Below are 13,782 nucleotides of genomic sequence, written 5' to 3' on the forward strand. Positions count from 1 at the left end.
CATCCCCCTCGAAAAGAGTAAAACATTTTAAAAATCTGGAAATTTGAATTGATTTGCACATAATTTTAAAATATTTTTATTTTTTAGTTTGAGAGAAGGGATGGGGTGGTTATGTAGATTCAATTTTGGATAGTTTAGAAATATTTTTAATCATAGAGGTAACATGGTAAAATTTTTGATATCAAAATTGGAGAGATGGGGTTGAAAGGGGATGTAAAAAAGCACCCCCTTAACACTTTGGCTAGTTAGTGGAGGCCAAGATGAGTCTAACGATGGTTAGTTGTTGAAATTCTGATGGTTAGAACCAAAGATTTGGAGGCGCAAAGAACCAAAAAATAGAAAAGTTACATGTTTATTTAAAATATTTGAAGTGGAATTTCACGAAAATTAAAATTAACAACACTCTGCAAATTAAGAAATTTTTAGCCTTCTTTTTTGCTTTGGGCCATAATTATTTTTATTATTTATTATTAGAAAATGAAAAAACCCGGAAAATTTTTTGATCAATAAAAATCCTGTCCGGTCCTGTTCCGGATGAAATATTTCCGGTTCCGTTTGAAAAACCGGAACAGGACAAGATTCCGGTTTCCGGTTACGGTTTCTTGTCTTGGAATACGCTCTATTTTGAAACCTTAGATCTTTACCATTATTATCTTGCAGCATTAATGCATTTATAAATGGACAATGGTTTCTGTTTTATTATTTTGGGAGCTTAAGATACTGCAGGCTATGGGTTATCCTTTTGCATGCATTATGGAAAAATCAGCTTGCTATGGTAATCAAAGGGGTTGCTTAAATGTTAAATAAAAATTGTTTTTTTTTTAGTTTGAAGGCCAGTTTTTTAAGACAAATAATTACATGGTATCTTTAATTCTTTTCAAAACTCTAAATTTTAGTGAAACATAGCAGGATCAGTAACTGACACACACCGTGTTCCTAACCCAAGCAATGATTGGAATGGTTTGGATGAGTCTCAATTCATGATTAATTATGCTGTTAGCTCATAATGTTCAGGGGCAGAATGCCTACTGACTCACTTTACATTGCCAACTTAAGCACATTCAGATCTGGGAAAATGTGAAAGTAGTCTTAATCCCTGCTTGCTGGTTTAACACTTGATGTCACGCGTGTGATTTTATCACGTTTGTCATTTTGATAAGACCCCAAATGCAGAGAAAAGGGGTTTATTTGCAAATTTATTTAGTTCACATGGCTTGTTGCCACCTGCGGTTGGAGTAGGATTGCCTTGCTCAGTAAAGAAATTGTTACATTAATCCAAAAATAATGGAATGCAAGGCCAAATTTGATATCAATTAATTTGGTTTGAGAAAGGAGTTGACTCTGCGCCATGCTTTTGAAGGCCAAGGAATTATTTGCTTTAGAATCTCGCACTCGGGTTATTTTAACCGCATTAGAGTCAAAATACTCTATCTTGGAAGCCGCCATCGAGGGTGCTTGAAGGTTTTGCCTGGGCCCTTTGCTGTGAAGGGGCAGGCCGCATGATCCCTGGTCTGCGAGGTGGCGCGAGATATTCAAACATGCTATGTGTGTGCTGAGCTAGCATGCTAGACAAGTCAGTTGGAAATGGCTCTGTCCAGAAGAAATCGTGATTCAAAGCAACATTGCTGTCAACTCGCTTTTCTGGGTCCAGCATCAACAGCTTGTCCAGTAGGTCACATGCGTAAGGGTCCTTCAGGTACGGCTTCAGGCGTTCTTTGACCTTGCGCTTTTGGCCAGGCGGCAACACGACTTTCTTAAACGATTCTAGCGACTCAACGTCAGGCCAAACATCAGTTGTGATGGAGCCACAGAGCTGGCAGATGAGAGTGAGCTGATGTATTTCAGTACTCCCCTGTGAAATGAACACCAGAACACAATGAACCAAAGTTAGAAGAACATTTGACTGTTAACCAAATTTTTGTTACAAATACACCATATTAATAGTGACACTTGATTTGCCTAAAAATGGAATGCCAAAATGCAGTTAGAGGAATTGCATTGAGGCTTTACTGCCCAAAACAAAATTAGGTTGCAATATTGGAATGCCCTAATTCAGATGAGTTTGCAAAATCAATTTTATTTATCAATATGTTCTTGAACAAAATGCGTTTCGATTTAAAAGATTTGTTTTTTTTTTTGCTCTTTTTATCCTTGTCCGTCCGAGGACCGGGAAGGGCGCGCACTGCACTAGCACGAATGCTGAAACCCGGGTCCCAATAACACCGCGAACGGATAACATGGGCGCACCAGGCCGCACAGGGACCCAGCCCACTGAAGGGCCACTTGCCTCTGCACCGAGGACTGCATTGAAACGCTAGACATTTGTCCCGTGAAGCCAAATCACGCATGCTGGAAAGGTGCAAACCAGCAAGTAGCGAGTCGGCGCCGGTGCGCCTCCCAGCCCGTCGAGCAATTTGAGCAATTCGAGTCACTAAACTAACCACTTTTTGCCATCTCTGACATTGGGTAGCCAGTTTTAGATCTCCGAACTGCTCAAATACCTCACATTGCTTTGACACTCCTGAGAGTGCCTTAACAATGCGAGCCAACGGGCTGGTCTAATTGTTTATTGCATTTAATCTCGCTTCTAAATTTAATTGTAGCAGTGGAGACTTTCTGGCCCTAAAGTCTCAATGTTAGTAGTTGGCCTCATTCAGGATCAAGGGTAATGTGATTTTGTTATTCCTGAAATATTTCTATCAGGTGCCAAAACAGCTAGCAGTAAGAAGTAGAAACGTGCCTTTTAGCTCGTACATTGATCTAGCTCAGAGGCATTATAAGTAACCAAACTGAGGCCTTGAATAAACCACAGGAGACTATTTAAAAACGGTAAAAAATTGCCCAAATTTGAAGTCTTGGTTATGCAAAAAGATCCCAAAAATGAACGAAAACCTTCCAGCCTTATGGGCCCCAAGTCAAGGCCCTCCGGGATTTATTCCTTCTCTCGGCCGTGAACATCCATCACTGGTATATAAACCCCATCAGTTGAACTTTCTACCATAAATGCTCAAAATTTGGGCATTTTAATATTAACCGTTCAAATTTCAGGAACTCTACGACTACACTATTCCTTTTACAGCCATTCCAGGTATTTTATAAATGTTTCAGAAAAAACATGAAGATCCAAAGAATAATAATATCCTATCATACTGCATGTAGTTTATCTTACCTGCATTATGGGGCTCCTAGTCCACATTTCAGCCATTATGCATCCAGCTCCCCATAGGTCCACAGGAGGTCCGTAATTTCGCTCGCCAAGCAGCAGTTCAGGCGGGCGATACCATAAGGTCACCACACGATTTGTGTATCTGGGAGGGAAATTAGCTTTGTTAAGAGTAATTATTGCTAGTGCAAGGAATATTACCTGTTCTGCTGCCCACTTGTAGAGACAGTGAACGCTCTAGACAATCCAAAATCGGCCAATTTGAGAATGCCTTTTTTGGTCATAAGTATATTGGCAGTCTTTAAATCTCTATGCAGTACCTGAAAAATGAATCATATTTCAGTTTTGTTTTGTTAAGAATTCCTCATTGTCAGTAGAGGAAAAATTGCGCGCATGGCTCAACATACTCGTTTTCCTTGTTGAGGAAAAGGGCAACAATCAATTCAACAATAAGTTTTGGTGTTTGTTAAGCGATGCGCAATTTCTGTACTTCCAAAATGGATACAAAGAGGGGAACTTTCTGATTTTTACCTTGTTGCTGTGGATGTAATAAAGGCCATTCAACAACTGTTGCATCACCATTTTTATTTCGCCCATGCTAAATTTGACGTTGACATTTGAGAGAAGACCAGCAAGGTCATGCTCACAAAACTCAAAAACATAGTAGAAATTAGGGATGTATTTGTTTTCTCGAGATGCTGAAAGAGGAACAAATGACAACAAATACTTGAAAGAGTGTTGAGTAAATACGTACGTTTTGTGCGGCATACCTCGATGAGATCCACAACATTCTCGTGCTTGAGATTTTGCAGGATTTTCAGCTCTCTCAAGGCCGTGATTGGGTACTGCAAGAATAACAAGATGATAGCATGAAGTACCACAAATTCAATCGCCTGTAAAATTGCGCATCGCACAACACCTTAACTCAATTTTCTTCATTGCAGGAAAAGATCAAGCATCAATCGATTCATCATTAACAATTAGTTTGTGGTGCAATGCACAATTTGATCTCCACCAGGGGGTATCGCCAGAATTTTACACCAAGGCTAAGTGCATGCAAACGTGAATTTCCTTGTTGCAAGAAAAGGTGAACAATCTATTTGACAGTGAAAATTTGAGTGTTTGTTGAACGTTGCGCAATTTTACCAGGACCAGGACGAAATTAAGGACTGATCACCACTAAAAGGCTTTCTATCTATACACTCTGATGCTGAAATTAATTTATTATTTGAAACCCAAAATTTTCAAGCCCGTATTTAACATGTTCACTTTGCTAACTTAGATAAAAAAACCATCCAAGGGCTGCTCTTAAAGGAACACCAAATGTCAAGGTACTCTCTACACCCCACACAAGAGGACTCACGCTTTCCGATCACTCACACTTGTTGCTCTGATGGGAAAGAATCATAATACCCTTCCCAGAGAGAAGTGTGCGTTGGTCGAAAAGTGTGTCTTCCATTCCACATTCACAAAAATGATCCAATTCAAAATAAAAATGGCACAAAAATAGTTCCTTACTCCTTCTTTCTCATTCTCCATCAGCACCTTTTTTAAAGCCACAAATTTCAGCGGGTTTTTCCTGTCTCTTGCCTTAAAGACTTCACTGAAAGAGAAAATTAATTCAAATTTACAATGGTATTTGAGAAACCACTCAACTAACCCAAAGGTCCCCTGTCCGATTTTGGCGACCTTTTCGTATTTCACCACGTCCTGACAATATGGGAAATTGCAGTTCTCCATGTATTTTTCTTTGTCCTTCATTTGACAGAGCAATCCTGACGCTATGAGTGGGTCATCGCTACTGGAAGAGCTATTGGAACTGGAGGAGCCGGACGGGCGTCCACTGCTGGTGCTGGCACTAGTAGAAGCCATTTCTCAAAGTTGAAATATTATTTCTCCTTCGCGATTCTCAAGCTCAGCTGTGAGGGTGTAAGAGGGGTTCCTGTGTACAGATGTATACATAAAAACATAAATGTTTGACGGTTGACGTTATAGTAGCATACCGAGGCATAAACAATCATAATGAAAAAATAGTAGTTTCTGTCGGGTTACACATCTTGCCATATTGTACATACTTATGTAATACAATATATTCTCGCGGTTCGCCTCCCTATTCGGCGGCCGATCTAAGCTGTTTCGACGCCGAATATTTCGATTGAATACATGGGTACATATGTTCATTGCATACATAATGTCATCCAAAAATCGGCCAAATTATCTATTATATTATCTACTTTCTTTCCATCTTCCAAGTACATATCGTTGTGGCAGCGGATTTTGCCGGTACATATCTGCGCGTGACAGCGAGCGGTAAAAGCCTGGCAACGAAAATGCCAGGGCGTGAAATACCGCAGTATCATCTGCATGTTTCCAATTTTTTCAGGAGCATCAAAAAGCCGATTTACCACAACACAGCAACAGATAGAATGAAAATTGGTCGATATTTTGTATCAATCTGCACTATCATCCGGTTATTTTCATATGCTTTACCGATCATCAAAAAATATGCCTTATCTGCAAGATTCACTTGCTGGAACAAGGCAATATCGGGGCCATTATTTATCGTTGCCACTTACTCTGTTTCCACGAGATAATAATGTTTTACAGACATGCTACTTAATTTTTATGTAAAGTTTAATATATTTTTATGGATATTTATTATTTCATTCGTTGTATTTATTAAATTTCGGGGTCAACCTAATACACAGTCATATGAGATTTTTCGACTTTTTGTTTTCTTTGCATCTCCAAATCTCGGGTTCTAACCATCAGAATCTTAAAAACTATCCACCGTTAGACTTGTCTCGACCTCCCCTGACCAGCTTAAGGGTGCTTACCCCCCATCACCCTTCATCCCCATTATATTGCTACTATTTATCGATAATAAATTTTTTTGCATGCATCCTCTGGCCTTAAAAATAAATTTGAAATTGTCTAAAACTCCTTCTAAACTAACACCCCATCCCTTCTTTCAAACCGAAACAGACCAAATATTTTAAAAAAGCACATTAAATACAAAATCCGAGAGGTTTAAAATGTTTTTCTTTTTTTAAGGGGGTTGACGTATAGCAACTTAGGGGTGGAGGGTAAGCACCCCTAAACCCTTTAGCTGGTCAGGGGAGATCGAGACGAGTCCAACGGTGGGTAATTTTCGCTATTCTGATCTTTAGAACCCGCAGATTTCGAGTTGCAAAAGTAACATCATGCGCGCCTGGGCATGAGTTACTAGTAGGCTGTATTAATATTGTTCTGGTTATTCTAATCACCCAAAAGATGGCTTCCTATGTTTGTAATGATGTTTAAAATTTCGTCAGGACGTCGGTCATTCCGAACAAAAACGATTTCGCGCGAAAACGTGTTAGGCAACGAAATTCAGATATTGCATGGTATTTCACGCCCTGGCATTTTCGTTGCCGGGCTTTAACGCTCGCTGCCACGCGCAGATACTGGCAAAATCCGCTGCCACAGCAATATATTTATACAGATCGCCCGCCCGGCAAAAAGCGGGGTGGTTAGGGCGTCGCGCTCACTTCTGACACCGACCACTTGCTGACGCGTAAAACTGGCAGCCAAATGCACCCTCCCCCGAGTGATCGGAGAGCCTGCATTTGGGCTTCCTCTGATATGGTTTTATATAAATATACATAAATGTATCATACATACCAAATTTGATGATCTCCAAAACAACGTGTGACCCCACGTGTTATTGCCGTGGCGACTATCGAATGGTCTAATCGTCTTTTTTTGGAAATACAAAAAGAGAGATGCCTCGGTGTTGCAGGCAATCAAGTCCCTGACAAAGGCATAGAGCGAGAGAGAGCTGAGCGAGGTGCACGTGCGACAAAGGAGAGCGAAACTTCGAAACTGACGCGATGAGGGTTACTTCCAAAGTGATCGGCTCACAACGCATTTTTCCCCTCCCTTTGAAGCAATAACATTTTTCTTTTGCTTCCCGTTCCGCTCTGCAAGACACCAAAAATGGACAAAAGGGTATTTTGGTTGTCATCCCTACCGCCCTCACAAAAATTCCACTGGCTATACACCTGTAACTCTGCGAACAACTATTTTCAGATACAACCAATAAATAAATTTTTAGAAATACATGTTGCTTCGAGCATCTACAACCTTGCAAGCACAAAAATATCCGCCTGAACAACATGGGTGGCTTGAGTCCCTGCAGCTCTATTGAAACAGCTCACACATTTATACACATATTTTTTCTTTTGCTTCTCCCAATCCTCAGGAATCAATATGTTTTCGATAAAAGGATGCGAACAGAAGGAGAGGGCCCAACTAAAGTGCTGCTTCTTCATACCTATAGTAAAATCTAAAACGGGGTGCACTGCAACCCTTTTCATTTTTCCGAAATGTGCCGAGTAAAATTGAATAAAAGCGTTTTTTTAATTATGAAACGGGGTGCATACTGCACACCATTTCAGTTTTATGAAATGTAACGAGAAAGACGAGTAAACATTTTCACTATAGTTGTGAGAGATTATATATCTTCAGGAGGATAATTTACCTCACGATTCGATTTCAAAATCAAAATCACGCCTGCAAACATTTTTGCGATTAAAATGGAATAAAAAATATTTTGAATCGCACACCGTTGGATAGACCGCGAAGGAGGCTTTGTAATGAACGAAATGAAGTGTAAACATTATTGACACACCGTTTAAAATATCTTTCATGATATTTTGCAAAATCGTCGAAATTGAACTACTTTGATATTTTATAATTACAAGTTGAAGAGATTTAAAAACAAATAATACATAATTGTAAGTCGTTTTCGCAGAATTTCACTTCAAATTCAACGATAAAAATTGTAATCTATTGATAAATATTTAACTTTCGTCAACTTGAAGATCAGTTAAAAGAGCGCATTCCAGCCCGTTGAATTATTTTAGCGTTTCTGTTGAAAGGGTTATAGCATCACAATAAATTGTATGATAGGTTTTTTAAAATGTTTTTTTTGTAAGCAGCCCCAGAATACATTTTGGCAAGAAGTAATTTTGCTGCATGGCCCAACTTTTATATTTTTATTTACTGTGCTGCTACGGAAGTGAAATAGTTAATAAGGTAAATATGTTGATCTAACAGTACTGAAAATATTAACTTCAAATTAAAAAATGTTGATTTTAAATTGAGAGCTTCAAATATTATGGGAAAACTGGAAATTGAAGGACATGGAATTGATGCAAATATGATGGCAACTATAAATCAACGGCCTCCTAAGTTGAAAGCTGGACTCTACACTCTGCCACTGGAATATTTCCTGACCGTATGTGCCATACAAGTAACGGCTAAAAAAATCACGTTTCTTAATTTTTTTCCACCAATTTTTTTCCAAAATTAACCTTTAAGAAGTTCATTAGGTTTCCCGAATTAATTAACTTATTTGTGCTTCCTATCAGTCAGCAAAAGCGTATCTCAAGACAGGTGAACAAAACTGGTCCTTTTGTGGTTTTTCACATGGAACCAGATATATTTTAACCGGAAAAGAACCGGAAAGGATAATTTTAATAAACGAAAATTTTTTCGGTTTCTCTTATTCGGATGAAAATAATAATTACTATTCTCGCGCAGCAAAAGAAGCAAATTGAAAATTGTAGTGGGGTTTTATTAATAGTATTCTAGAAATTCCTCAACAAAAATAAAAAATGGCATTTTAATTTTTTTTGAGTTATTTGCACCTCCAAATCTAGGGTTCTAACAATCAGAATTGAAAAAACTACTCACCAATTGACTCATCCCGACCTCCACTAAGCAGCCAAAGCGTTTAGGGAGTGCTTACCACCATCCCCTTTCATCCCCATTGCTTCAATTTTAATTATAAAATTTTTTCATGCTTCCTCTGTGGAATTTTATACCTAAACTCTTCAAAATTAACACCTCGTCCCAAAAACAGAACTTTTTAAGTCAAGGGAGTATAAGTATATGGTATAGAAACTTAGGGATGCAAGCTAAGCACCCTTAAACCCTTCAGCTAGTTAGGGAAGGTCGAGATAAGTTCTACGGTGGGTAGTTTTTTCAATTCTAACGGTTTGGACCTTATAGATTTCGAGTGGCAAAAAAACCAAACTTTGAAAAATTCCATTTTTTCAACGTAAATAATATTTATGGAATTTCATGAAAAAAATAGATCTAACTGAAATTTTCTGCAAAGTAATTGTTACATGGAAATCTTCAGGGTGACATTTTTGCAATACCCGGCTGGCTGGCGCGGCTCGCCAAATCTGGCGGCTGCGGCTGGCTCAAAATTCGAGCGTGGCTCGGCTCGCTCAGACTTCTAATGTAAGGGACCACCACATAGAAGACATAATTTAATTTCATATAAATTAACTTAATGCTTTTGAAACCTGAGATATTTACCAATATTATCTTGGAGAATTAATGCATTTATAAATGGACAATGGTTTGTTTTATTATTTTGGGAGCTTAAGATACTGCAGGCTATGGGTTATCCTCGTGCATGCATTATGGAAAAATCAGCTTGCTATGGTAATCAAAGGGGTTGCTTAAATATGTTAAATAAAAATTGTTTTTTTTAGTTCGAAGGCCAGTTTTTTTAACACAAATAATTACATGGTCTCTTTAACTCCTTTCAAAACTCTACATTTTAGTGAAACATAGCAGAATCAGTAACTGACACACACCGTGTTCCTAACCCAAGCAATGATTGGAATGGTTCAGATGAGTCTCATTCAATTATTGCCTTGCTCAGTAAAGAAATTCGTCCTGGTCCCGGCAAAATTGCGTAACTTTCAACAACCAAACGCGAATTTCCTTGTTGCAAGAAAAGGACAACAATCAATTCGACAGTGAAAATTTGGGTGTTTGTTGAACGTTGCGCAATTTTGCCGGGACCAGGACGAATTGTTACATTCAATCAATAATAATGGAATGCAAGGTAAAATTTGATATCAATTAATTTGGTTTGAGAAAGGAGTAGATTCTGCGCCATGCTTTTCAAGGCAAAGGAATTTGCACTCAGGTTATTTTAACCGCATTAGAGTCAAAATACTCTATCTTGGAAGCCACCATCGAGGGTGCTTGAAGGTTTTGCCTGAGCCATTTGCTGCGAATGGGCAGCCCGCATGTGCCCTGGTCTGCGAGGGGGCGCGAGATATTCAAACATGCTCTGTGTGTGCTGAGCTAGCATTTTAGACAAGTCAGTTGGCATTGGATCTGTCCAGAAGAAATCGTGATTCAAAGCAGCGTCGCTGTCGGCTCGCTTCTTTGGGTCCAGCATCAACAGCCTGTCCAGTAGGTCACATGCGTAAGGGTCCTTCACGTACGGCTTCAAGCGTTCTTTGACCTTGCGCTTTTGGCCACGCGGCAACTCGACTTTGTTAAACAATTCTAGCGACTCAACGCCAGGCCAAACATCAGTTGTGATGGAGCCACAGAGCTGGCAGATGAGAGTGAGCTGCTGTATTTCAGTATTCCCCTGTGAAATGAACACCAGAACACAATGAACCAAAGTTAGAAGAACATTTGACTGTTAACCAAATTTTTGTTACAAATACACCATATTAATAGTGACACTTGATTTGCCTAAAAATGGAATGCCAAAATGCAGTTAGAGGAATTGCATTGAGGCTTTACTGCCCAAAACAAAATTAGGTTGCAATATTGGAATGCCCTAATTTAGATGAGTTTGCAAAATCAATTTTGTTTATCAATATGTTCTTGAGCAAAATGCGTTTGGATTTGAAAGATTTTTTAATTGCATTTTATCCCGTTTCTAAGTTTAACGGTAGCAGTGGAGACTTTCTGGCCCTCAAGTCTCAATGTTAGTAGTTGGCCTCATTCAGGATCAAGGGTAATTGAATTTTTCATACCAGAAATATTTCTATCAGGTGCCAAACAGCTAGCAGTAAGAAGTAGAAAAGTGACCTTTAGCTCGTACATTTCCAGGATTTATTCCTTCTCTCGGCCGTGAATATCCATCATTGGTATATAAACCCCATCAGTTGAACTTAAACGTAGAAATTTCATGCATTCCACAATTCAACTATTCCTTTTACAGCCATTCCAGGCATTTTATGAATGTTTCAACCAATTCTGGGCACTATTTTCAGGCTAAACCTTGTTACCTCTAAAGTATATCTCATATCTAATACCAGAAAAACATGAAGAATTAAGAACCAAAATAATATCCTATCATACTGCATGTAGTTTATCTTACCTGCATTATGGGGCTCCTAGTCCACATTTCAGCCATTATGCATCCAGCTCCCCACAGGTCCACAGGAGGACCGTAATTTCGGTCTCCGAGAAGCAGTTCAGGCGGGCGATACCATAAGGTCACTACACGATTTGTGTATCTGGGAGGGAAATTGGCATGATCAAGAGTAATTATTGCTAGTGCTAGGAATATTACCTGTTTTGCTGCCCAGTTTTAGAGACACTGAACGCTCTAGCCAATCCAAAATCAGCCAATTTGAGAATGCCATTTTTGGTTATAAGAACATTTGCAGCCTTCATATCTCTGTGAAGTATCTGGAAAATGAATCATATTTTATTGTTGTTTTGTTGTTGTTTTTGTTCAGCAGAGGAAAAACTGCGCATAGCTTAACACTCAAACTCGTTTTCCTATTTTTGAAGAAAAGGGCAACAATCAATTCAAGAATTAAAGTTTTGTGTTTGTTATGCGATGCGCAATTTCAGTGCTACCATAATGAATAATAAGTGTGGAACTCCTTTATTTTTACCTTGTTGCTGTGGATGTAATAAAGTCCATTCAACAACTGTTGCATCACCTTTTTTATTTCGCCCAAGCTAAATTTGACGTTGACATTTGAGAGAAGACCAGCAAGGTCATGCTCGCAAAAGTCAAAAACCAAGTAGAAAGTGGATTTGTATTTGTTGTGTTGAGATGCTGAAAGAGGAACAAATGACAACAAACACTTAAAAGAGTGTAGAGTAAATGTGTACGTCTTGTGCGGCATATCTCGATGAGATTCACAACATTCTCATGCTTGAGGAGTTGCAGGATTTTCAGCTCTCTCAAGGCCGTGATTGGGAACTGCAAGAATAACAAGATGATAGCATGAAGTATATGTACTACTTATACAAAAATAAAACGTCGTTTGCCCTACCGCCAGTAACATTGTGCAGCGCTCAACCGCATAACTCAATATTCCTCATTGCAGGAAAATTAATATCAAGCAAAAATCGATTCATCATTAACAATTTGTTTGTGGTGCAATGCACAATTTTATCTTCACCATGCAGGGAGTATTTTATTGCCAGTATTTTACACAAAGGCTATGTGCATGCAAATTAAGGACTCATCACCACTAAATGGCTTTCTATCTAACACTGTTTGGCTGAAATTAATTTATTTGAAACCCAAAATTTTCCAGCCTGTAGTTTACATGTTCACTTTGCTAACTCCGATCAAAAAAACATCTGAAGGGCTGCTCTTAAAGGAACACCAAATGTCAAGGTACTCTCACACCCCAAACAAAGGGGGACTCACGCTCTCCGATCACTCACACCTGTTGTTCTGAGGGAAAGAATCATAATACCCATAATACCCTTCCTAGAGTGAAGTGTGCGTTGGTCGAAAAGTGTGTCTTCCATTCCACATTCACAAAAATAAAAATAAAAATTGCACAAAAATAGTTCCTTACTCCTTCTTTCTCATTCTCCATCAGCACCTTTTTTAGAGCCACAAATTTCTTCATGTTTTTCCTGTCTCTTGCCTTAAAGACCTCACTGAAAGAGAAAATTAATTCAAATTTACAGTGGAATTTGAGAAACTACCCAACTAACCCAAAGGTCCCCTGTCCGATTTTGGCGACCTTTTCGTATTTCACCACGTCATCACAATAAGGGAAATTGAATGTCTCTATGTATTTTTCTCTGTCCTTCATTTGACAGAGCAATCCTGACGCTATAAGTGGGTCAGTGCTGCTGGAAGAGCCTGAGGAACTGGAGGAGCCGGACGGGCGTCCACTGCTACTAGCACCAGTAGATGCCATTTCTAAATGTTGAAATATTATTATAATTTCGTCAGTCTTCCAGTCTTGCTCCACGCGATTCTAGAGCTCAGGTATGAAAAGGTGGTCCTGTGTACAGACACATACATAAATTGTTGACGTAGGTGCAAAGACTCAGCAAAATCATGTCGAAAATATACTGTTTACGACGGGTTAGATCTATACTTCTCACCAGAATCTCATTAGTGGAATATCTATTTATACATTTTTCACTGCAACTTTACTTGTTTTTCCCGTTTTTCCACCCAAACTTGAAGATGATAAAAAAGTATCTCTTATGTATTACAACGGATACTCGTCATATGAACTGGCGAAGTGTGTCGAAATAATACTCGATAATACAGTACTTAAGTAACAAATTGGATGTTGGATAAATTAATTCTTCAAAACAATGATAGTTCTTAAGGGTTCGAAGGGTTCTTACAATTATTATGTATGTTCTTGATTGTTAGCCCTTTAATTAAGGAGAGTAGAGACTCTACTCTCCTTACCTTTAATGTTAGATGGATTTTGGATGGCAGGCTAGCCACCAGAAAAGTACTGTGAATGAACGCCAGTCACGCCAATGCGGATTTAGTTCCAATCTCCCTTAATCAACATTAATTAGTT

The 13,782-nt window shown here is 38.8% G+C and overlaps 2 protein-coding genes across 2 annotated transcripts; both read right to left on the reverse strand.

Annotated features, from left to right (window-relative positions):
* Window positions 1-830: 830 nt before the first annotated feature.
* On the reverse strand, window positions 831-7,252 carry LOC135941720 (cyclin-dependent kinase 9-like). The gene is made up of 8 exons (XM_065487401.1): window positions 6,827-7,252; window positions 4,824-5,105; window positions 4,682-4,766; window positions 3,918-4,008; window positions 3,695-3,861; window positions 3,365-3,483; window positions 3,170-3,308; window positions 831-1,852 (listed from the first exon to the last, which is right to left on the reverse strand). Exons 2-8 carry the CDS (start codon window positions 5,033-5,035, stop codon window positions 1,418-1,420), a joined length of 1,248 nt encoding a protein of 415 aa, XP_065343473.1. The 5' UTR covers window positions 5,036-5,105; window positions 6,827-7,252; the 3' UTR covers window positions 831-1,417.
* A 2,486-nt stretch (window positions 7,253-9,738) lies between these two features.
* LOC135941721 (cyclin-dependent kinase 9-like) lies at window positions 9,739-13,250 on the reverse strand. The gene is made up of 7 exons (XM_065487402.1): window positions 12,947-13,250; window positions 12,805-12,889; window positions 12,104-12,194; window positions 11,881-12,047; window positions 11,550-11,668; window positions 11,355-11,493; window positions 9,739-10,613 (listed from the first exon to the last, which is right to left on the reverse strand). Exons 1-7 carry the CDS (start codon window positions 13,153-13,155, stop codon window positions 10,179-10,181), a joined length of 1,245 nt encoding a protein of 414 aa, XP_065343474.1. The 5' UTR covers window positions 13,156-13,250; the 3' UTR covers window positions 9,739-10,178.
* Between the last annotated feature and the right edge of the window lie 532 nt (window positions 13,251-13,782).

This window comes from Cloeon dipterum, chromosome 4 (assembly GCF_949628265.1).
Source record: "Cloeon dipterum chromosome 4, ieCloDipt1.1, whole genome shotgun sequence".
Classification (NCBI taxonomy): domain Eukaryota; kingdom Metazoa; phylum Arthropoda; class Insecta; order Ephemeroptera; family Baetidae; genus Cloeon; species Cloeon dipterum.